This window comes from Aspergillus multicolor (genome assembly GCF_047715735.1).
Source record: "Aspergillus multicolor strain CBS 133.54 unplaced genomic scaffold BDW74scaffold_24, whole genome shotgun sequence".
Taxonomy (NCBI): Eukaryota; Fungi; Ascomycota; class Eurotiomycetes; order Eurotiales; family Aspergillaceae; genus Aspergillus; species Aspergillus multicolor.
In genome coordinates this window covers 444,329-464,772 of record NW_027395975.1, presented here as the reverse complement: position 1 = coordinate 464,772, position 20,444 = coordinate 444,329, and the positions used below count along the sequence as shown (strand labels likewise).

General features: G+C 49.2%; 11 protein-coding genes across 11 annotated transcripts; 5 read left to right on the top strand and 6 right to left on the bottom strand.

The window, feature by feature from the left end:
• The first annotated feature begins 63 nt into the window (after window positions 1-63).
• On the top strand, window positions 64-1,830 carry BDW74DRAFT_158592 (uncharacterized protein). Its single transcript, XM_073725339.1, has 5 exons — window positions 64-282; window positions 332-510; window positions 561-658; window positions 1,073-1,115; window positions 1,165-1,830. Exons 1-5 carry the CDS (start codon window positions 248-250, stop codon window positions 1,575-1,577), a joined length of 768 nt encoding a protein of 255 aa, XP_073581174.1. The 5' UTR covers window positions 64-247; the 3' UTR covers window positions 1,578-1,830.
• cbf5 (pseudouridine synthase CBF5) lies at window positions 1,772-4,006 on the top strand. The gene is made up of 5 exons (XM_073733361.1): window positions 1,772-2,062; window positions 2,156-2,312; window positions 2,376-3,007; window positions 3,066-3,292; window positions 3,349-4,006. Exons 1-5 carry the CDS (start codon window positions 1,966-1,968, stop codon window positions 3,679-3,681), a joined length of 1,446 nt encoding a protein of 481 aa, XP_073581173.1. The 5' UTR covers window positions 1,772-1,965; the 3' UTR covers window positions 3,682-4,006.
• A 184-nt stretch (window positions 4,007-4,190) lies between these two features.
• Window positions 4,191-5,579, top strand: BDW74DRAFT_169615 (FYV10 family protein; the record flags this gene model as incomplete). The annotated part of the gene is made up of 4 exons (XM_073727019.1): window positions 4,191-4,244; window positions 4,314-4,853; window positions 4,908-5,102; window positions 5,148-5,579. The coding sequence occupies 4 exons, from the start codon at window positions 4,191-4,193 to the stop codon at window positions 5,577-5,579; spliced, it is 1,221 nt and encodes a 406-aa protein (XP_073581172.1).
• Window positions 5,580-5,635: 56 nt separating this feature from the next.
• BDW74DRAFT_64176 (25S rRNA (uracil2634-N3)-methyltransferase) lies at window positions 5,636-7,278 on the bottom strand. Its single transcript, XM_073733359.1, has 2 exons — window positions 6,875-7,278; window positions 5,636-6,690 (listed from the first exon to the last, which is right to left on the bottom strand). Exons 1-2 carry the CDS (start codon window positions 7,140-7,142, stop codon window positions 5,693-5,695), a joined length of 1,266 nt encoding a protein of 421 aa, XP_073581171.1. The 5' UTR covers window positions 7,143-7,278; the 3' UTR covers window positions 5,636-5,692.
• A 29-nt stretch (window positions 7,279-7,307) lies between these two features.
• On the bottom strand, window positions 7,308-9,394 carry gmtA (GDP-mannose transporter). Its single transcript, XM_073725338.1, has 4 exons — window positions 8,924-9,394; window positions 8,775-8,862; window positions 8,343-8,714; window positions 7,308-8,284 (listed from the first exon to the last, which is right to left on the bottom strand). Exons 1-4 carry the CDS (start codon window positions 9,161-9,163, stop codon window positions 7,845-7,847), a joined length of 1,140 nt encoding a protein of 379 aa, XP_073581170.1. The 5' UTR covers window positions 9,164-9,394; the 3' UTR covers window positions 7,308-7,844.
• A 161-nt stretch (window positions 9,395-9,555) lies between these two features.
• BDW74DRAFT_158580 (thioredoxin domain-containing protein) lies at window positions 9,556-10,905 on the top strand. The gene has a single exon (XM_073725337.1). The coding sequence runs from the start codon at window positions 9,872-9,874 to the stop codon at window positions 10,568-10,570; it is 699 nt and encodes a 232-aa protein (XP_073581169.1). The 5' UTR covers window positions 9,556-9,871; the 3' UTR covers window positions 10,571-10,905.
• A 200-nt stretch (window positions 10,906-11,105) lies between these two features.
• BDW74DRAFT_64083 (SMI1/KNR4 family protein) lies at window positions 11,106-13,302 on the bottom strand. Its single transcript, XM_073733357.1, has 2 exons — window positions 13,140-13,302; window positions 11,106-13,066 (listed from the first exon to the last, which is right to left on the bottom strand). The coding sequence occupies exons 1-2, from the start codon at window positions 13,148-13,150 to the stop codon at window positions 11,530-11,532; spliced, it is 1,548 nt and encodes a 515-aa protein (XP_073581168.1). The 5' UTR covers window positions 13,151-13,302; the 3' UTR covers window positions 11,106-11,529.
• Window positions 13,303-14,617: 1,315 nt separating this feature from the next.
• On the bottom strand, window positions 14,618-16,638 carry BDW74DRAFT_64074 (proline-rich nuclear receptor coactivator motif-containing protein). Its single transcript, XM_073733356.1, has one exon. The coding sequence runs from the start codon at window positions 16,195-16,197 to the stop codon at window positions 14,797-14,799; it is 1,401 nt and encodes a 466-aa protein (XP_073581167.1). The 5' UTR covers window positions 16,198-16,638; the 3' UTR covers window positions 14,618-14,796.
• Window positions 16,639-16,866: 228 nt separating this feature from the next.
• BDW74DRAFT_158570 (SCF ubiquitin ligase complex subunit HRT1) lies at window positions 16,867-18,316 on the top strand. Its single transcript, XM_073725336.1, has 5 exons — window positions 16,867-17,195; window positions 17,262-17,340; window positions 17,400-17,470; window positions 17,525-18,002; window positions 18,069-18,316. Exons 1-4 carry the CDS (start codon window positions 17,094-17,096, stop codon window positions 17,621-17,623), a joined length of 351 nt encoding a protein of 116 aa, XP_073581165.1. The 5' UTR covers window positions 16,867-17,093; the 3' UTR covers window positions 17,624-18,002; window positions 18,069-18,316.
• BDW74DRAFT_64057 (signal peptidase complex subunit 1) lies at window positions 17,649-18,294 on the bottom strand. Its single transcript, XM_073733355.1, has one exon. It carries the CDS (start codon window positions 18,167-18,169, stop codon window positions 17,813-17,815), a length of 357 nt encoding a protein of 118 aa, XP_073581166.1. The 5' UTR covers window positions 18,170-18,294; the 3' UTR covers window positions 17,649-17,812.
• Window positions 18,317-18,568: 252 nt separating the features above from the next.
• Window positions 18,569-20,064, bottom strand: BDW74DRAFT_158569 (homoserine kinase). Its single transcript, XM_073725335.1, has 3 exons — window positions 19,421-20,064; window positions 19,072-19,370; window positions 18,569-19,017 (listed from the first exon to the last, which is right to left on the bottom strand). Exons 1-3 carry the CDS (start codon window positions 19,845-19,847, stop codon window positions 18,676-18,678), a joined length of 1,068 nt encoding a protein of 355 aa, XP_073581164.1. The 5' UTR covers window positions 19,848-20,064; the 3' UTR covers window positions 18,569-18,675.
• Between the last annotated feature and the right edge of the window lie 380 nt (window positions 20,065-20,444).

Here is a 20,444-nt window from a genome sequence, read left to right as displayed (position 1 = left end):
GCTCTAACGGGACGGAAGAATGCTGTACCCTTGCCGAAAGGCCAGGCAGTCGCTTAAATATCTCATGTCCAACTTCAACTTATTATTTTTTTTTCTTTCTTCCATAGCATCAATTCAAATGCCACAAAATTTTCAATTGGCACTCAGAGAAATGATGAATTGTCGCCAACTTGAATGATTTCAACTTTCCCAACACTTACTTCCAGTTCTCAGGTTGTGATCTCTATTTCTAAAGTGTTCCACAACAATGGATGACTTTTGGTCTCTTCCTCCTGTTGCTAGGTATGTTTCTTCTCTGGCTGGCAGTTGGCCTAATCTAACCGTCTACCAGGACACTTACTGCACTCACGTTCATCCAGTCCGCCTTGGTTCACAGTCACACGCTCAATTACTATTTGGTCCCCTTTTTTCCTCAACTCATCTTCAAGCTTCGACCTGAGTTATGGAGATTGTTCACTCCCTACCTCTTGACGGACCCAAAGCTGAATGTCATTTTTGACCTCTATTTCAGTATGCAGACCATGGTGCAATCACCCATCACTTGTGCTAATATACCTCAGTGTACACGTATTCAAGCAGGCTGGAATTCGGTTCGCCTCGATTCAGCACCCCTGGAAGCTTTCTCATCTATGTGCTATTCGTTGCGCTGGTCATAATGGTAAGTCTTGTCCAATTTAATAGAATGTATCTACCACATAAAACTTTCATCGCTTGTCTTGTTGTGTTTTCCCGTTCTTCGCTTCATTTTTCATACCTTCCCAAACCTCGCATTATCTGCCCGCCCAGCCACGTTCTAGCTGAAGCGGTTCCTGGAAACGAGGGAGATCACCCCTGCATTGCACATGGCGCCTACTCTTGATCCTTAAAGGGCCATGTACGTGCGGGTATGGTGGGACTACCAGTGAGATAGCCTGCGTAATGAACGTTTACGCAGGTGGTTTTGGTGCCCTACATTATTTCTAGATCACGTTTTGCATAGCCTTGTACTTGGGTCCTCCGTAAATCATATGCTTTCGCTCTCACTTGCATACAACATCGCCAGCGTATCCTGGTCAATGCTAACAGCCTGAAGCTTACCGCAGGGTTTTATCTGGGAGCCGGGGTATTCACAAACGGTAAGTTGAGTATGGGATTCGAGTCTGGTCGCTTGCTAATCCCCAACAGCTTTGATCCTGGCATTCGCATATACATATTCTCAGGATAACAAGGGTACCAAGACCATGTTCTTCGTAGTCGAGATACCGACGCTTCTTTTGCCGTGGGCAAGGCTTGCCTTGACCTTTGTCATGAAGGGATGGCACCGCGCATCGGTCGAGCTAACGGGAATAGTGGCAGCTCATTTGTTTGACTTCCTGACGCGTATCTATCCAACTTTTGGTGGAGGGAAAAACTACATTGTCACGCCAACCTTTGTCCGGAGATGTTTTACTAAATCTTTGCGCAGCGGCCAAGAACGCGTATATGGACAAGCGTACCGACCCCCGGCCGAGAGCGAGAACTCATCAAGCGGTTGGACGTCGTCCATCCGGAGTACTTGGGACAGCAGAGGCTCGGGGCGTCGGCTTGGAGGAAATTAGAGGATGTTCTCTCATCACCAGGGTTTCATCGTATTTTCTGAGGTCTCTGTATAGCGCGATTAGGTTTGAGCAAGCCTTATGGGTGTACTTTTCATATCTTCAAAACAGATCAAAATCCATTTTCCTTTCGTCACAATCAATATTGTTGGGTGTTCCCATTGAAACTTTGGACTTTTCATGCTAGACACGTGACATGTGGAGACTTATTCGCGAATCCGATTGGTCGCTGTAGCTCTCGCCGCACTCGAAATTTTTCTGGATCTTCTTCGCTCACGGCAGAACAAAACTTTGAGGCCAGGGAGTGCATCCTCTCGTACTTTTCCTCGACACGCATACCCGGCCATTTTCCTTAACCGAGTGAGCCTGCCTGTTCTCAATAACAGTCGCAATGGCCAAGGAAGTGGACTATACGATCAAGCCGGAGGCTACGGCCTCCAACATCAACACAGAAGACTGGCCGCTTCTGCTCAAAAACTACGACAAGCGTATGTTAGCCATCTTCTCTATCATGGATTGTGTACGAGAGCGAATACTTGTGCTCTATCCATCTGAAGTAGCATTTGCTAATCATTCTATAGTGATGGTTAGGACTGGACATTTTACGCCCATTCCCGCCGGTTCCTCTCCGCTCAAGCGAGACCTTAAGTCGTACATTAACTCCGGTGTTATCAACCTCGACAAGCCATCCAACCCCTCTAGCCACGAAGTCGTTGCTTGGATGAAACGAATCCTCAGGTAAATAGCGTCTTGACAATCTCTGACGAGCACCGAATGCTGAATTCTCGTTTTGTACAACAGGGCGGAAAAGACCGGTCACAGTGGGACTCTTGATCCCAAGGTTACCGGTTGCCTGATTGTTTGCATTGATCGCGCTACCCGTTTAGTCAAGTCCCAACAGGGTGCTGGAAAGGAGTATGTCTGCGTCATCCGCCTCCACGACAAAATCCCTGGTGGAGAAGCCCAGTTCAAGCGGGCTCTTGAAACCCTCACCGGCGCTCTTTTTCAGCGTCCTCCGTTGATTTCCGCCGTCAAGCGCCAGCTTCGTATCCGAACGATTCACGAGAGCAAGCTGTATGAGTTTGACAATGAGAGGCATTTGGGTGTGTTCTGGGTTAGCTGTGAGGCTGGTACCTACATTCGTACGCTCTGCGTCCACCTCGGTCTTCTCCTCGGCGTCGGTGCGCACATGCAGGAACTGAGACGTGTGCGAAGTGGAGCTATGGATGAGAACAAGGGTATGGTTACCCTGCACGACGTCCTTGATGCGCAGTGGTTATACGACAATCAACGGGATGAGACCTACCTACGCAAGGTTATCAAGCCTTTAGAGTCTCTCCTCACTACGTACAAGCGAATCGTTGTCAAGGACAGCGCAGTTAATGCTGTCTGTTACGGTGCAAAGCTCATGATTCCAGGCCTTCTTCGCTTTGGTAAGTTGCTTGCTTTTAGGAACGTTATTTCGTCAACACCACTGACCTGGATATCTAGAGGCCGGTATTGAACTTGGTGAGGAGGTTGTGCTCATGACCACTAAAGGTGAGGCTATCGCAATCGGTATTGCCCAGATGTCCACGGTGGAACTTTCCACCTGCGACCATGGTGTTGTTGCCAAGGTCAAGCGTTGTATCATGGAGCGTGACCTGTACCCCCGCAGATGGGGATTGGGCCCTGTTGCTCTGGAAAAGAAGAAGCTCAAGTCATCCGGAAAACTTGACGTAAGCTCCCATATTCCCAATGCTATGCGAATCGGTCTCGTTAACACTTGCTTCAGAAATACGGACGCGCCAATGAGGCCACTCCCGCCAAGTGGAAGTCGGAGTACAAGGACTACAACGCGCCTGAAGAAGACTCTGCACAGCCAGCAGTTCAAACAGCTCCTAAGGAAGAAGCCGCCGCTAAAGAAGAACCCTCCCCGGATGCGAACGAATCCAAGATGGACATTGATGATGCCCAGGATGATGAGGACAAGAAGAAGCGCAAACGACATGATGGGGAGACCGCTGAAGAGCGTGCTGAGCGTAAGCGCAAGAAGAAGGAGAAGAAAGAAAAGAAGGAGCGAAGGAAGTCTAAGCAGGAGAAGGATGACAGCGACGACAGTGATTAAGCCAATCCAGGAAACCACTTGTCCGCCTGTCCCTCTCCATGGGCAACTCGCCATTGCACTTCCAGCAGAACGAAAGCCGGGCAAGTTTCCTGTAATATATTTGTTTCTTTTATTGGAGTCTTGGGTTGAAAAGGGAATGAGTTCAATTTGTCTGATGTTCACACAAATCATGGTTGATAGTCACGCAGCTAGTTCTGAGACATGTAATATGGTCTGTTCTAAAATATATACTAAAAATTAAGAAGGTAGAGCCCAGGATGGACTAAGTAAATAGATATACATATATCCTGTGGGGCGTGATAAAAAGATGGCTCAGGGAGCCAGGGTGGTGTGACCTTGTCATGGTCTCCGCACTGGGTATCACAAGCTGCAGCCAACACTACTCTCTTCCCATTAGCCTTGTGGGAAGTTTATACTCACGACAGTGATCTATCTCAACTTATATAATCCCATTCAAAAAAACTGTGTCCATATTTTTATTGTTCCTTACATGTCACCACAGCTTTACAATGGCCGCAGAACTCACTTCAACGAAGCTCAATGCGGAGAATCACCTCCTCTTAGTACAGTCCCATTCAACACTACCACCTTAAAACATCCCTTGGGATACTAATACGGCAATTTTCTGGCAGGATCAACCTCTCCTTCGGCTACCCCATGAGCTCGCTCGTAGAAATCTCAAATCATTCCAGCGGATTGTTGAGCGGGAGAAGGAGTATGTCCTCCCCGCACTCAAAGAGGCGGCCAAAGCCTCAATGTCCGACGGCCAGACTCCCGATCAAACTCTCGCCTCGCTAGACGCTATGATATCCCGCATGCAAGGGTTGAAGCGCAAAATGGAGAATCTGCAAGTTGAAGAAAAGAAGATTCACTACCAGTCGAGAAAGCGCATACAGCATCTTGATCATCTGTACCAGATCCCCAGCTTGACTGACGTCAAGTACGACCAGTGGTCAAGAATCAGATTAGACAGGCTCGTGATTGACCACATGCTGCGCTCGGGATACACGGAAAGTGCCCAGCAGCTTGCTCGCGAGAAGAACATCGAGGAGCTTGTGGATCTAAACGTCTTTGTACAATGTCAGCGGGTTGCCGACAGTCTCCGCCGTGGAGAAACCAAAGATGCTCTACAGTGGTGCAATGAGAACAAAGCTGCCTTGAAGAAAAGCCAAGTAAGTATAAAAACCCTCCTATCTCTTCTATTCATGGCTTAATATGGCCGCTAGTACAATTTGGAATTTGAGTTACGACTGCAACAGTACATCGAGATGATCAGGACGAGGAATAAATCCAAGTTCGTGGATGCAATGATGCATGCAAGAAAGTATCTCGCACCTTATGACGAAACACAGTCAGCAGAGATTCATCGAGCTGCTGGTCTGCTTGCTTTCCCTCCGGACACTAAAGCCGAGCCCTACAAGGTTGTTTGACCCAAGCTTATGAGGAATAGGTCTAACATGTAGTAGTCAATGTATGCGTCCGAGCGATGGATGTACCTTTCAGAATTGTTTATCCGCACGCATCACGAACTTCTCTCGTTGCCTTCTCGACCACTAATACATATTGCCCTATCAGCCGGTCTATCTGCGCTGAAAACCCCCGCCTGTCATTCGGCTTACACCTCTTCAAGCTCCAACTCACATTCGACCACAACATCTGTCTGTCCGATTTGTTCAACGGAGTTGAATGAACTTGCTCGAAATCTACCCTACGCTAATCACACGAAGAGCTCTGTCGAGAATGATCCAGTTGTTTTGCCAAACGGTAGGGTGTACGGCCTGCATCGGTTGCTGAACATGAGCAAAAAGCTCAGCTCACTGGAGGCGGGCAAAGTCAGGGATCCGACAACAGGTGAGATCTTCAATGAGAGTGAACTGAAGAAAGTGTACATCATGTAGCGGCCTGCATGGTGCTCAAACGTGGTCTTTGGTGTATTTCATGGTTTTATATGGATCATCTGGCGCAACACATTGCGGGTATCCTTTTGGCTGTTGTACATAATCCACAAGTTCTAATCACTCTCAGAATCATCCGTGTCCGCTGACCTCTTCTTCCTCTTTCCACTGGTCACAGATGGATTGCCATCCATCTTGGCCTCGAACACGTACATCCTTGCCTCTCTATCCTCACCACGCCATCCCCCTCTTCCACCATCTTTACCTTCGATCTCCCCCAGTGTTCGCGCATGCGAGTATCCACGGTAGCACGCCCAGGGAAATTCGAAGCTCGTCACAACCCTCAAGCCAGCATGACGTGCGAGGTCCCTGATATTCCAGAGCGTGTAAGGCTCCCCTTCAAACAGCGTAACCACAATCTGGCCTGGTTCCGTCCTCCGCTCGTGTCTCGCCGTGACGGTGCCATTTTCATCATCATTGCCGTCAGTATTATCAAACTCGTCCTCATTAGCTGTTTCGGACTCCCACTCCTCATCAGACTCATCCTCGTTCAACTCGTCGGGCCTTCCCGCCAAGAGTGGCATACAAGCCTTAAAGAACGCAACAAGAAGCTCCTGGTTTGCTCGAACCTGCCGATTCACATCCGTCGAAAGCCCACCCACATGTGGGAAATTGAAACAAATCATATCCCATGATCCATCCTTTATTTTGCACTTTTCTGTACCCTGATCTTTGTGGTTTGCCTTGTCTCCCCTGGCTCTCGCTGTCCGAGTATTTCTTTTATTCCCCTCATCTTTCTTCCAAGCAGGTCTCTTACGCTCCTCTTTGGGGAAACCAACACGTATATCCTTCCCACCCCCCGATGCAGAGCCCAGCTTCTTCGCGTCGACGGAGAAGAGCACCTTCGGGCTTGTTGGGCGCTGGGACTCGGCGGCAACATCGCTCAATTTCGAGTGCGCATTCGTCTTTGGGTTTGAGGACTTGATAATCTCACCGATGTTCTTCTCCGCTTGCGGGTACTTGGCGTAGAGTATTTCCTTGGAGTCGTAACATGTTGCGACTAGGTTTCTGCAGCGGTGATGCGTGACTAAGGAGCGCGCGAAGGAGAAATCGCCTAATTTAGTTTCGAGCGTTAGTCTCGTCATCCTAAGATGCGGTGGTGGCGTAGTGATATAATTTCTCAGAAAAAAAAAAAAAAAAGACCTGAAATAGTGGCGGTTGCACTTCGTGTATATCTTGCGCTATCCCATGTAGTTCTGTGCGCATGCATGCAAGCAGATCCTAGGAAACCAACTCACCCTCTCCAATCAACAATATACGATCCTTTCTCCGAAACGGCACAATCGGCCGCCTATGCCGCTTATGCTGGGGCTTTTCACTCTTGCGCGCCGGCGCATTGTTCTCTTTATTCTCCTTGTTCGCATTGCTGCTGTAATTCTTCTTCGTGGAGAGTTTCGCGAACGAGCTCATCTTGCGATGTTTCTTGGCTGTCCCATGGCTTGTGTTGGGGTTTGCGTGCGTAGTTTTATGTTGATGTAGCACTCGAGCTCTTTTTGGCCTGGTCATGGCTGCTAATCGATTTGTTGCTTTCTATGGAGGAAACCGATCTGGTGTCAGCTTATAGGGGTTCGCAAGCAGGTTGTTGATATAGTAAGCGGGTGAAGATAGATTACTATGTAAATGGTAAACGATCTCTAATTATTGCTGTTGATTTGAAATTTGGTTTTGGTCCGTCACTCAAGCGGGCCGATCCCGCAAAATATATTTTAGGACTTGGTAAGCTGCTTATCGAATCCCCCCCCAAAACTAAAACGCCCTCTATACATAATTAAATAATAAGAATAATATCCATATATACAACATTTATAAGTAGATAGCGGACGCCACTTTTGTTTTGCGACCAAGAGGTAAACGCCATGCCCGCCTGCACATCATAATGCACCAGCATAAGGATGAGAGTGCTCAAATATTACCAGCACGAATTCGGTACAAGATGCGCAGTGAGTGTTGCGGGGAGAAAAGCATTATCGGTAAAGATAGGCACGTCGTAAGCTAAAGGTGAAAATCAAAACGAGGCCCCGTCATGGCTCAATGCATGCGAGATACAGTATACATGTTCTCCAACGCCTGCAGACGCAGAAGCGGTCGGGAACCAGCTGAGTTTTCTGCAAAGCCGCCGTCGTAATCGCGAAAAATGATCACAAATCATATCAGCAAGTAGATCGTTGGCAACTCTCCATTTGAAGTTCAGAAGTACCAGGCCACGATTCACGAGCGCAGCGAGTCTCTCATACTCTGGCTGCTGGCGCTAACCGGATTAGATGTAGGAAGAATTCCAACTTTGGGCTTCGCGTTTTGCTTAATTTTTGCAACAGCATAGACGATACCACTTACAAAGCCGACCATGATGGCGGAAACGCTAGGGAACGTAACGGGAGCGTCGAAAAATATCAACCCAGACAGTGCAATAGGAAGCTTGTTGAGAGCGCCAACCATTGAATAGGTGGTTGACGATGTGACGCGAACGCACCAGGCAGAAGTGTATGAAATGAAGACCGTGGACGCCCCCGACAGGATCATCGCAAAGATGATACCATTGCGGTCAGCAGGCGGGAAGTTACGGATGACGTTAGCGGGAGACCAGTCCTCCAAGAAGCCGGAGCAGACTATGAGGACGGGGATAGATAGAAGGTTGTTGTAGAACATGGCTGCATTGGCAAGGTTAGAAAGAAGAGAGTCAGGTACTGAAAGACTATCGTTACTTACTGTCGAAATCCTTGAAGTTGGTCAGTTTAATTCGCTTGCGCATCCCCAAAACGTAAGATGACGTGCAGAGACAGTTGACCATCATCCAGATATAGCCGGAATTCAGTGTGGAAACCTTTGAGGTCGCATCGCCGCTGCTTTCCACTGCATGCTTGATATCGGCCCAGGCAGCAATGATGGAGCTGAAAACCATAAGCCCGAAAGAGAAGAGAGTCAGGTTGGTCACCGAGCCGCCAAACCACAAGACTTCACCGTAGGCAATGAGAATGATGGTCAAATTCTTGAAGATCGTGTAAACAGGAATAGAGAGAAATTGCAGTGCCTTTGATCCGGTGTAAATCATGCCGATAAGAAGAAGAGTGATAGGGAACCCTGCGCGAGGGAGCCGTCAGCTGTGTCATTTTTATGAATAGCTAACTGTAATATACGCACACTTCCGAGCCTCATCCAGGTTAAAGTCGCGGTACGTGATAAGGCCACATGCTTTGCACGCCTGGATGGCGATGATACAGACAAGAGACTATTTTCGTCGTATAGTCAGTAACTGAGAAATCAATCATCTTGTGTAAGATAGATCATACCTGCACACATAGGAGGAAGAAATTGAGGTTGAAATCCGAGGAGAGGACATATTTGTTCATCACAGTCATCAAAATGGACGAGCCGCAGTACGCTAAGACGGAGAGAGCGGCATTGTTGGAAACCGAGCTCGATGGGGAACTTCTAGGCTGGGGCGGAGACGGCGGCGCTTGGAAGGATTTGTTCTGATCCAACTTATCCATCTCGAGTGTATACTCGTCGGGCTTTCGGTTGTCTGCCATGGCGACAGTATCCGCGAAATGTATGGGACTGAGGCGGCGATGTAGAACGAATCCAGTCCGATAGCGATCGAAGACGCGCGGCAGGCGGAACAAGAAAAGAATGGAATTTCAAAAGAATCCAGCCGAAAGACAGGCAAAACGCAAGAAGAAGAAGAAGAGGAAGAAGAACAACAACAACAAGAGAAGCGGAAGGTGGAAGATCGAGAAACACAGAGTCGAGGGATAGAGCCGCGTTAAAGGGGAGCGAGCGGAGGAGGGCAAGGAAAAGTTCCTGGCGTAACGTGACAATACGCTTCTTTGGGCTTGGCATTTCTCCGGATGCGTCGCGAGGCCTGTGCCTATGTCCGCCTAGCCCTCCCGCCTGAATACAACAGTTGGAAAGCAACTAACATACCAGCATATGGTTCTATACGGAGGGACTGCAGTTAGCAATTATTCTGATATAACCACTTAATGAACTTGCCTCGGTGGTGCGGCCGGATCCCTGCACGAAGTATAGAATTGATCTGGCCCCCGGGGCCTCGATCGGCAAGGCCCCGTCTTCTCGAAGCTCGGTCACTATTCATTCCTGGATTCCCCACCATGATATTGTACGCCGTACCTTGAAACATTCTTCTCATAAACGTCAGCCCATTTGGTGGCATATTTCCAACATTATCGGCCATTCATACGTCCAAAGCAATATAAAAGTGAAGGGCGAACCCCACAATGCCTCAAGACACTACTCAATCCCTCCAACGGGACATAGACGAGCACCATTTGTCCGATGATGACGCCTTGTTCAGAGCCTTAGAAGAAGAGGATGACTCTGGCTACCGCGCCTACCGCATTGAACAACTGAACGCCGAATTTGCGACTGCGCAAAAATCCAATAACCAGAGAACAACACTCGTTGAAGACTCGCTCTACCCAACTCTAAAAAGCGACCAAGCCCTCCTAAATTACACGACCCAGACGCATCGATGCGTTATTCACTTCGCCCACCCAGAATTTGCCCGATGCACTACCATGGATGAACATATTCGAGCGCTCGCAGCACGGCACCAGGATGTGCGGTTCGCGAAGGTCGATGTCCGCGAAACCCCTTTTGTGGTGGAGAAGCTGAAGATTCGAGTCCTCCCTTGCGTGATTGGGTTCTTGGATGGCGTGGCTGTTGAGAGAGTCCTTGGATTCGAAGGCTTGGGACCTGGGGGCAGTGCCGGACTTGAAGGGTTCAATACAGCGAGCCTTGAGAAGAGGTTTCTAGCGCCGGGTATCCTGTCCCAGGCAAGGTTCAACGGTGACGATGGGGAGGGGTCTGATGAGGGTAATGATGAGGAGGATGGCGATGACAGAAAAGGGCGACAGAGTATTCGGACTGGGACCACGCGAGTCTTCAGGGAGGACGATGACGACGATTGGGATTGAGATAACAAGCTGCGGTGCCAGCGTTGTGGTCTACTTCGTACCTGGCCATGGCCATGTATACAGACGGTCAAGCTGCATGCCATGCTGAGCGTAAAGGAGGTTCGCCCTTGGCTGGTGAGCAGCCACCCAGAAGCCCAGTGCAACCTGGTTCTAGAACATCAAGGGGCCAGTTACTCAATTCGACCAACAAGCGTCTGATTGTTCACAAGAGATGTTTGTCTCAAGGAGAGACTGCCACTGGATTAACCAGCAACCTACCTAGATACCAATTGCCCATGGGTTGCTTGCCAATGGTCCGTCAAAACAGGAAATCACCGGCATCTTGCAAGTTCTCTAAATGACACTGCGCAAGTCTCCAAGAATCGTAGACATAATCGCCAAGACGTATATACTGCATGCGATTTCCACCATCGGAAACCGGCACCTCTAAGTCTTAAAAATGATTAACGTGTCTCTAAGACGGCATGAACTGGCTAGGGACCGCAGACCCTTAGTATTTCGTGCCGCAATTTGCATGGTAGGTTACTAGCAATGATGAGAACAAGTTAAGCTCCTAAACCGTTTGAGGGTGGAGTTAGGCCTGCGAAGCATTCTGGAAGAAAATCTTGACAGCAAGTCTTAAGGTAGCAGCTGTAAGACAACAATTAGGAACAAAGGACTAAACGACTACCTAGTACTGCATGATCGTAGAGATAAAGTTACACGTAACGTAGGAGAACAGCATTTCAAGCTGGAAACCACAACGGGCGCCGAGCAAGATCACTGTAAAACACAACAATGGTTAGGAATTTATACAAGGTTATCGAAAAAGAAAATCTTGGAGGACCCCATCGTTTCACCGGTTGCGCCGGATACACTCAGCTGATTGTAAAATGGAGAACCCGCGCAGTCACAGTGAAATGAAGCTGTTCATGATACGCAGACCCAAAATATAAAGAGAACACACACGCGACCACGGCTTAGATAGCGACATTCTTCATTTCGCCCAAGACCTCGTTATTCAGGCCAGGCGTGGAAACTCCCTGGTTCGATTCGCGTTTTTGCAGCTTTTCAGAGTCCGCTTTGTTTGCCGGCGGCTGCTCTTCGAGCCCCTCAATCTCCTTCCCGGACGCTTGAGGAACGACGTCTAGTAGATCTTCGGCGCCAGGCTCTTTTGTACCGGAACTGCTGTTGTCTGCCTCAGGTTCGCTTTCAGCACCTCCGTGGACTGGACTCGAGACCTCCTCCGTAACTTTGGCAAGTGGACTAGATATACCAAACTGCGTCTTGGGGCTTTGGGCAGAGCCGCGATTAGGGAACCGGTGTGGTGACCGTCCACGTTCTTCACTAGGCCCAGGGCTCCCGTAAGGCGACTCCTTTCCTGACCTGTTACCGGTGTTGAGACCCAACCCGGCCGGAACCTTGCGGCGAGGTGCCTTCCTGCCGTACTTTTGATCCGTCCTCCAGCGCATGATTTCTAGGTAGGGGGGCTCCACATTCTGAGCCTTGAACTCCAAGAGCTTCAGCTCGTTCGAATCCTCGTCTACCACAGCCTTCCCACTGCAGAGGTCGTCCGAAAAGACGGCGAGAAAAGCGGCCCAGGACCGCGCAATCACATACTTACAATCATAATCTCGACCGAAAATAATGACCTGGCCCCATTTCCCCGCAGGTCCTGGAGCAAGATCAATTGCGATGCAGTTACCACCCCAGTCACGAGCAAGCGGAATCCAAGCGGGATGAGCATAGGCCTTTTGAACTGCGCCAGGAGGTTGCGAGTCCTGCCGCTCTAGCAAGTCCTGTCTCCACATTGGGTTTGACGCCTGAGGGGGTGGTGGAGCGGAGGATGAGCTGGCCGTAGCTTTTGGAATGGGAGCATTGACCATGGCCGGGGAGGCAAGGAACTCCTCATTCACCGTCCTCCAATTCCTCCATTCTTGGACAACTTCCTCACAGTCGAGAAGCATGCAACCAAAGATAATACCAGTAGGCAGACCGGGCCGCTCCTGACCATCGTGATTCATCAGGGATTCCCGAACCTCCAATGGTAGGCTGCAGTCTAGTTCATGTTCTAGCTCGTTGATATCATTCTGAGTACACCCTTCGCAAAGATTGTCAAAGAGTTCCTCATAGTGGCTTTCTAGCCAGCGCTCTATCTTCCTCCATGAATGGGTCACGGGTGGAGGAGGTGGCGCCCCATCATGGAAGCTTTGCATTTGAATCTCTGGAATTCCCTCCGCTCCGTGATCTGCGGACCGTCGAGCTTGGGAAGACATTGATCGCATCCCAGGCGAATAAGGCCGACTCGGAGAACTGACTCCGTTCGTTTGCTCGTCCTCGTAGGGATTGGTAAGATCCGGTCGGGACTCAATGGCGCTTGTCGCGATGGATGTGAGAGGCTCATGCCGGCTCTGACTGAGCGGTACATGTCTGCCTGTTCGATAAGGAGAGTCGTGGGACGCGTGCCGGTCGTAGGAAGTCATCGTGTGCCAAAACGAACGCCATGCCGAACCAAAGCTGTTACCGGAGAGCAAGGCATTAGCACCGATAGATACCATAGAAAGAACCAGCCAAGTTGCGAGATACTCACGGGTTTGACATGGTGGTAGAAGGCGTGCGACAGTAAACACAAAGATTCACTTCTAAGTACTTATGCAAAGCGTCTGCGGATCATTGGATAATGGGTATGCAAGAAGGGGTAGAAGAGGACAGGCGGCTAGACGAACGAAGAAAGGGAGGGTCGAAGGGCTTGACGGGGGCCGGAAGATGGATACAAGGATTGGAAAAAAGAGTGTGTTGAAATTGGAGTTGACTGCTTTCTTTCGCGAAGAGAGTAGGGAGTGAGGAGGTGGTTCCAGGACGGAGAGGGAAGAGAGAAAGAGAAGTCAAAGAAGCGTTGGGCTGGAATGGGATGTGATAGAAATGATGTCGGCTTGCACTCAGGGAAGAGAGATGGAAAAGAACACAGTCAAGCAGCGATGATCAATGCTTCTTCCCCCTCTTATCAGGTCTCCTGGGCTTAATTCTACTGTGTGGTGTACGGAGCAATTATTACGGTCCTTCTGCTTGATGGTTTAATTTTATTCTCTTTCCCTTTGCTTTACCCCTGGAAGGAGCCCCGGCACTGGATCTCTCCACAGCTTTCGCCGCCGTTTCGCTCTACCTACTCCGTACTCCGTACTCCCGTTCTAAGTCTAGAATCCAGAGCAGAAACCGCATTCTTGAGATCCTCATCCCTGAGATGAATGCTATTATTATCACGCCTATTTAATTTGTTCACTTTAAGTAAGCAATCCCCAAAGCGACTACTTCGACGTCGTCCTGTGCCACTATATGAATGCATCGCTGCCTTCCAACAAATCACAACATACACCATTCCTGCCACAGAGAGCTCTCTGTGGCAGTCGACGCAGCATAATGACGAGGGTCATGCGGTTAGCATTGCTACCATCTTTACCGGTAATTCCACCGAGAAACTCTGCGCTGTTTGTTAAACAGTTGAACGAAGCTTGCAAAAAAGAATGGGATGTAATAAAAGAGCGTGAAAAATACAATAGGGGGTTGCAGTTGAAGTTTGAACTTGAACAGCCTGACAGTAGGCGATCGAAACATGCAGAAGCCACAAAATGAAATCAATCAATACCATAGGCCAACCACGTCTACTGCCACATGGGCTGCCAGAGCAGCGGCAAGTGGTTGGGCCGTAGGAAGCGAGGCATGTCAAAAGGGCAAGAAACATAAATCAACGAGAGAGGCGTTGGGCCAAGACACTGAGTGGAGGTAAGAAAAGAGGGAGCAGCGAGCCAAAAAGGAACACCACGGACGAGTGAGAAATGAAATCGATGATATCCACCCACAAGATATGTCCTTGAAACAACGCTCAAAAACATAACCGGACTCCAGGCTTGATGCAAGCAGGGGTATACATGCGTTCCTCATTGACAAACTAATCAACCTCGCCAATCAATAATCCGCCCGCTAGTAGAACAACCCGAACCAAAACACCGGAACCCTGTCGCAAGAGACACTGACGAACCTAGCTGCTGGAGGAGTAGTATCAAGCGTGAAAGCAATGGGATCCAGGATGACGGACCCAGAAGAGACGACATATGGTTGAAATGTAGGAACACCTAAAGCTATGCGTAAGAGAAAGGATGATTGCTCACTGCAATCGTGGCGATGCCACATAAGATTGGGAGAAGAGCAGCGCGGACGACATGACTAGTGTTGAAGCGTAATTAATGTTGTTATGCAAGTGAGCTCTGAATGCCACTTGAGGGGATGCCTGGATTGACATCAAGCTTCAGTATCCGCCGTAAATCATCCTCCATTTTCTTCGTGTCAACGTTGGGGGAATTTGCATTGCCTGAAATGTTTTGAAAACTAGGTTTAGAATCAAGCGTAGGATATCGTTTTGAATGTTGCTGATGAGCTGACAGTTTGGAGGAAGAGTAGGCCAGGGATGGTGAACCAGATGATTGTCTTGAGGTAATTGGTGCATTTCCCGGGTTGGATGCAAGTACCCTGTTTCCAAAGGTAGTAGGGTCCTGGAGAGGCTGACGCTGTGGAGAATCAGGTTGAACATGATGAGTGCCCGAGCGTGTACAGATCCCAGATGGATGCGGCCCTTGGCTCGGCAAATCGCCACAGGAGGTCATGACAGGCGGGCCTGAACTTGTTCTTAAGGGAGTAGCAAAATGGGGCACCATTGGACTTATAAAAGGCCGCTCATGCTTTTGGCTAAAGTGGTCGTGGTTCAACTGGGAGATAGAAGATGGCCGTTGCGGACGAGGGTTGAGTAGTAAATTCTTCAACGCTTCGGTTTTAGCCTTTCGTTGATTCTCATCGAGATCCTGCAACCTTGGTGATGGAGAGCTAGCCGATCGTAGAGCGTTCATACGATCCTTATAAGATGGCGCGAAAGAAGGCCCAATCTGAGCTTGATGGGAATCCGAGCCTCCCATTTCTAGTGTAAACATTCCACTAGTATCATTATCGAGTTTTCGGTGCTGCATTGCCTTGGAGTCGGTTTGTGGTGATCTAACACGAGGGCTCCGTTCAGGACTTTGCTGAGCTGGGGCCTTCCTAGCTTCGACAGCAGCTTTGAAAAGAAAGTCTAGTGGTGTAGACTCCCGTGGTTCTTGTGAAACATGCGGGCGCAATTTGGGCTTCGACGGAGTATTCGCGAAATCTGCATCAGCATCAAAATGGTCGCTATCTTGTTCCAGTGTTGGTGCAAGGTCAGATTCCGGAAGTGACTTGGAGAAGAAGCTAGGAATTGGTAGAGCTGAGGGCGCAGGCGATGCGTGGAAGGTTGGGCCGGCATAATGTGTTTCTTTTAGCTGAGGAGTGGCGATGGTGTTGTTTGTTTGCGACGACGTATGGCGATGGCCGGACCTGTTGACTGGGGACGTTTTGGATCCATCATGAGGCTTTTTAGCCGATCGAGTACCCTTCTTCTTCGAGAAGGCGATAGTGCCTGAAGAATCAGTTGCCGCTTCTCTGGGGCTTACGGCCCTAGGTGGAGATGATGGAGGTGTCGCGAGTGTCGAGACATGATGGGCCGAGGGAGCTGTGAATCTCTTCTGATTGCGGCGATTGTTCCGAGGGCCCTTAGGCGTCAATGGTGTAGGGGATTGAGTCGACATTGCGACGGGTCGGCTTAATAAATAAACAGCCTTATTTCGAAAATAGATGACGCAGCAAAAGGGAAGCTCCAAAACAGAAAACGATAATAAGAATAGTAGTGACGCAAAAAGCAGCAACAAACTAGAAGCAGATTTCCGGCAGCCCGTACCGAAGGAATACTTCAACGCTGAAATGCTACCAAAGAGATGCCGAACCCTCGCACAGTGTGATGATAGCGGCTAATGGAAGGGAAGCGGTTCGGTCTGATTAAACGATCGAGGAACGGCTGATAAATGGTTGGGAGGTCGTAAAGACGGTCGCATGTATGATATGTGGGATACAAGGAGAATGGGTAGAAGAGACGGCTGAGGCATTATTGTATAGCTATTGGCGACATGGTGAATAGTTAAGTTCAAGAGAGTCAGGAAGAATTGGAAGTCTAAGGCTGCGCGCAGTCAGTTGACTGGGTTGGGTTGGGTCGATGAGTCGGGCGGGGATCTGGCTAGTATGACTAAGTCACTGACCAGTAGTTAACTAGATAGTGCCCGCGCCACTTCAAACTTCAATCTTCGAGGCCAAGGCCAAGGCTAAAGCTGTCACGAGCCCCGATTGAGTAATGCAAACAAGACAAACCTAGGCCAGGTACCTTCTGCAAGAGGCTCGATCAGAAGCCTTCTGTCTCGCTTCCACAACATCACTATAGCTTCATAAGGTATCGAAATCTTGCATCCGCCGCTCGGTATATCATAATCAGGCCCACTGACTTAACGCGCATTGATAGTTCCCATCCGTCACTTGTGACCCCGCGGTCCCGATAACACGATCTGGACTACTACGTAATCCGTCCAACTCTTTCCGTCTCTCCTCAGATTCCTGTCTAAGGGTCGAATTTGGCAGGTTTCTCTTTCTTTACATAATGGCGGACGTCGAGATGAAAGAGGCTTCGTCCTCCAAGGCGAAAGCCGTGTCCAAGGTAGAGGGATCCAGCGACGGCAAGAAGAAATTCGAGGTCAAGAAGGTACAATTATGCTGCATCACTTACAATTCATTGGAGGCATGGTCTTGCTAAGTTATCTCTCTCTAGTGGAATGCCGTTGCCCTATGGGCGTGGGATATTGTTGTTGATAACTGTGCTATTTGCCGTAACCACATCATGGATCTTTGTATGCTGGAACCGCCCCTGCACGCTTGACCGTCTACGGAACTAATATCTTTGGCACAGGTATTGAATGTCAAGCAAATCAAGGCTCATCCACTACAGAGGAGTGCACAGTTGCCTGGGGAATCTGCAATGTTGGTGCCATCCAGGGAACATTGATTTTGACTGATGATTAACAAATAAACCAGCACGCATTCCATTTCCATTGTATCTCTCGCTGGCTGAAGACACGCCAGGTGTGCCCTCTTGATAACAAAGATTGGGAGTTCCAGAAATATGGTCGGTGAACACTTACTTTTCAGGATTGAGGAGGAGGCAGTCTGCTGTGCAGCTAAATGTTCTTGGGCGGCGTTTACGGTCATTGTTTTCTTTTTCTTCTTTCAGTAATCCGAATCCCTTTGAACACCCTTGATTGAAAGCGTTGGACATGTAGACATGGAAATATGATGCTGTGCCAAAGAAAGCCTCCATGCATCTCACGCGACTTTAACTCCATCTACCACAACCCCTGCACCGCCAGCGAAAGGTACCAGCCAATTTTCAGGATGTTTATTGTAGAAAGGCCATGGAGGAATAACGACGAGACCGGTTACGAGAGTACCGGCCAGACCGGCCCAGAGCGTTAGATGGATATCTTCATAGATGTAACCGACGAAGAAAGCAGTCACCTTGAGATCGACCACAGTCAGCAAGGCACATAACTCTGATGAACAAAGCAAATATAATAAACTTACGCCTGAGATTACCAAAAGCGCCGTAGATAGGAGCTCTGTAATTTGCTGTCCATGGAAGTCCTGCACAGGCAGAAATGGCCAGGTTAGCGTTGGCGCCATAATCCTAGAAGGGACAGTATCCGGCGTGAAAATGCCCACGACTCACGATTTGGCCCTCAAAAGCATCTTGAATAGGTACTAATATGTTATCCATGGCAGAGAGATTGGCCTCGAATGAAGGTGATATGGTTATAAGGTAGCTCTGATGATGAATTGTTGTGGTCCCCCGTGAGGATACCTTGTCCGATAACCATCCATTCTTATCGATAAGCGCAGATGTGCCTTGGCATCGCTACCCTGTACTCTCCAGAGAACCTTAATAGGGTAAGTTTACCCTGCCTTAAGAGGTGCAGAGAAAGTACTCTCGAATTGACCTATGTCGCCATGGACATGAACTTCCAGTCATATTGCGCTCCCGCTGTGGCTTTGCCATTTCTAGTATGTATATAAGACATGAGATGATTGCTACAATGTCGTTTCTCTATAATGTCAAACTCTGGCAGTAATTATGAAGATACACAAAGTAGTATTTAGGCTGAGGAGTAGAAAGGCACATATATGATGGATCAGTAGTGCACTATTGTCCCATCATGAGCAGGTTCAAGAAGCTTCCACTGGCAAGATATGTTCTGGGAAGTGAAACGAGCAACTATGAGTTCTGCAATCTCGGAGAATCTGTCGGTGGCCAACGCCAGAATAGTCGGTCCGGCTCCAGATAAACAGATTCCGAGAAGACCGGGCTGTGTGCTTGGCGTCATAGAACGAAGAATCTCTGTAAGACCAGGGATAAGCGTCTGACGGTAAGGCTGATGGACTTTGTCCTGCATAGCCAGATAGATCATGTCTGGATCAGGCGGGGATGAGCCCAAGGCTGCCGGAAGTAGAGCAGCTCGTTGCAGATTGAAGACCTGGAAGGATTGATGGTTAGACGTGCCTAGGCGGAAAGTAGGCGGGTAACATACCACGTCGGCGCGTGAATAGCTAGTAGGTAGGACATTTCGAGCATTGGCAGTGGGCACCACAAAGTCGGGAATGATGGCAATCGCTTTGATTTCCTTGGCCCAGTGGAACTTCCTGTAGTGACCGATCCCAAGAGGCGGCTCTGGTGGTTGCTTGCCCGTGTCGATACCACCAGCTGGGGCGGGAAGCACCTCACTGAGAGGGATCTCCTTGCGCGCTACGTCTTCCGGCTTTAGCTCATTCAGGTACGTTCCGACAAATCCTCCAAAGAGCGAAGCAGCGACGTTATCCGGATGACGCTCTGTTCATGGGTCAGCGTGCTGGAGTACATATGCATAACCAATGACTTACCAATCATCAAGCAGTAGTCGAGTAGTCGATCCTTGCTTAGCCCAAGCTGACCTACTTCGTTTCCCAGCATGACACCCGCAACCACTGCGGTTCCTGATGAACCAAGACCCCGACCCAGCGGGATAGGATTTACGATGTGAACCCGGGTCTCAACAGGGAATGCTCTCTGGTCATGGCATCTAAGTATGTACAAGGCTACACGCGTGATCAAATTAACCTCCGGGTCCAGGCTGATTTTCTCGGAGCTGTTGCTCTGGTCGTCATATGTGATAGCACAGTTGAGTGGCTGTTGCGATGATGTCTTGGAAGAGTCGATGGTCACCTGTAGCTCAAGATAGAGTGACAAGGCCAATCCGATGACATCGAAGCCAGGGCCAATGTTTGCGGACGAGCAGGGGGTCCGAATGACGAACGATTTCGAAGACATTGCGGGGAAATATGTTGCAGTTGGAGGGGCAGGAAAATGCGGGAATGAGGAAACAAGACACGAGAGAAGTCAATCGCCACCAATCGCTCACCAGGCTTGGAGATTGCTTCTGCGAGAAGATGCGTCGTCTCCTACGCTATCTCGAACGATCTGGTGCGATTTGATGGGGTTGATATGCAATCATGAGCTATGACTACTATGACTTGGCACACCGAAAAGTTGAAAAAAAATCGGACCCAGGCCGACTTCGGGGCGCGCCGAGGATGCAATTTGCAAAGTAGTGTACACCGTACTCCGTACTAGAGTAATGATGCCCTGGGATCTTCGGGCCTCAGAGAGCCAAGCACCCATTTCAGATTTCCTGCATCAAAGTCGATCCGTTTTTCAGTGAGCATATCGTTATTGCCTGTTTCTCCAATCAGATCCGGAGCGTTTGATATCATGGTCTAGCCTGACTCTTGAGCTTATGCACCCATCCATAATCAATTTGTTTATTGATGCCTTTAATACATTGGGAACATTATTCCGTACGGCCACAAAAAAACTCTACTCCGTATTCCGTACAAAGCTGCCCTGGAGCCTCAGACTGGTGCCCGA

What these genes read in the sequence shown, in the direction of transcription:
- BDW74DRAFT_158592 (XM_073725339.1), top strand. Translation starts at nt 248, where the DNA reads ATGGATGACTTTTGGTCTCTTCCTCCTGTTGCTAG. An exon ending in CATTTTTGACCTCTATTTCA is followed by an intron (nt 511 to 560) that starts GTATGCAGACCA and finishes AATATACCTCAG; the next exon opens with TGTACACGTATTCAAGCAGG. An exon ending in AGCCGGGGTATTCACAAACG is followed by an intron (nt 1,116 to 1,164) that starts GTAAGTTGAGTA and finishes AATCCCCAACAG; the next exon opens with CTTTGATCCTGGCATTCGCA.
- BDW74DRAFT_64074 (XM_073733356.1), bottom strand. Translation starts at nt 16,197, where the DNA reads ATGTCGACTCAATCCCCTACACCATTGACGCCTAAGGGCCCTCGGAAC.
- BDW74DRAFT_158580 (XM_073725337.1), top strand. Translation starts at nt 9,872, where the DNA reads ATGCCTCAAGACACTACTCAATCCCTCCAACGGGACATAGACGAGCAC.
- BDW74DRAFT_64057 (XM_073733355.1), bottom strand. Translation starts at nt 18,169, where the DNA reads ATGGCGCCAACGCTAACCTGGCCATTTCTGCCTGTGCAGGACTTCCAT.
- cbf5 (XM_073733361.1), top strand. Translation starts at nt 1,966, where the DNA reads ATGGCCAAGGAAGTGGACTATACGATCAAGCCGGAGGCTACGGCCTCC. An exon ending in GCTCAAAAACTACGACAAGC is followed by an intron (nt 2,063 to 2,155) that starts GTATGTTAGCCA and finishes ATCATTCTATAG; the next exon opens with TGATGGTTAGGACTGGACAT. An exon ending in TCCAGGCCTTCTTCGCTTTG is followed by an intron (nt 3,008 to 3,065) that starts GTAAGTTGCTTG and finishes CTGGATATCTAG; the next exon opens with AGGCCGGTATTGAACTTGGT.
- BDW74DRAFT_64176 (XM_073733359.1), bottom strand. Translation starts at nt 7,142, where the DNA reads ATGACCAGGCCAAAAAGAGCTCGAGTGCTACATCAACATAAAACTACG. An exon ending in TATATTGTTGATTGGAGAGG is followed by an intron (nt 6,691 to 6,874) that starts GTGAGTTGGTTT and finishes AAACTAAATTAG; the next exon opens with GCGATTTCTCCTTCGCGCGC.
- BDW74DRAFT_158570 (XM_073725336.1), top strand. Translation starts at nt 17,094, where the DNA reads ATGGCGGACGTCGAGATGAAAGAGGCTTCGTCCTCCAAGGCGAAAGCC. An exon ending in TAACCACATCATGGATCTTT is followed by an intron (nt 17,341 to 17,399) that starts GTATGCTGGAAC and finishes TCTTTGGCACAG; the next exon opens with GTATTGAATGTCAAGCAAAT. An exon ending in TTGCCTGGGGAATCTGCAAT is followed by an intron (nt 17,471 to 17,524) that starts GTTGGTGCCATC and finishes CAAATAAACCAG; the next exon opens with CACGCATTCCATTTCCATTG.
- gmtA (XM_073725338.1), bottom strand. Translation starts at nt 9,163, where the DNA reads ATGGCAGACAACCGAAAGCCCGACGAGTATACACTCGAGATGGATAAG. An exon ending in TCTTCCTCCTATGTGTGCAG is followed by an intron (nt 8,863 to 8,923) that starts GTATGATCTATC and finishes CGACGAAAATAG; the next exon opens with TCTCTTGTCTGTATCATCGC. An exon ending in CAACTTCAAGGATTTCGACA is followed by an intron (nt 8,285 to 8,342) that starts GTAAGTAACGAT and finishes TTGCCAATGCAG; the next exon opens with CCATGTTCTACAACAACCTT.
- BDW74DRAFT_158569 (XM_073725335.1), bottom strand. Translation starts at nt 19,847, where the DNA reads ATGTCTTCGAAATCGTTCGTCATTCGGACCCCCTGCTCGTCCGCAAAC. An exon ending in CGACTACTGCTTGATGATTG is followed by an intron (nt 19,371 to 19,420) that starts GTAAGTCATTGG and finishes ACCCATGAACAG; the next exon opens with AGCGTCATCCGGATAACGTC. An exon ending in GCTATTCACGCGCCGACGTG is followed by an intron (nt 19,018 to 19,071) that starts GTATGTTACCCG and finishes CAATCCTTCCAG; the next exon opens with GTCTTCAATCTGCAACGAGC.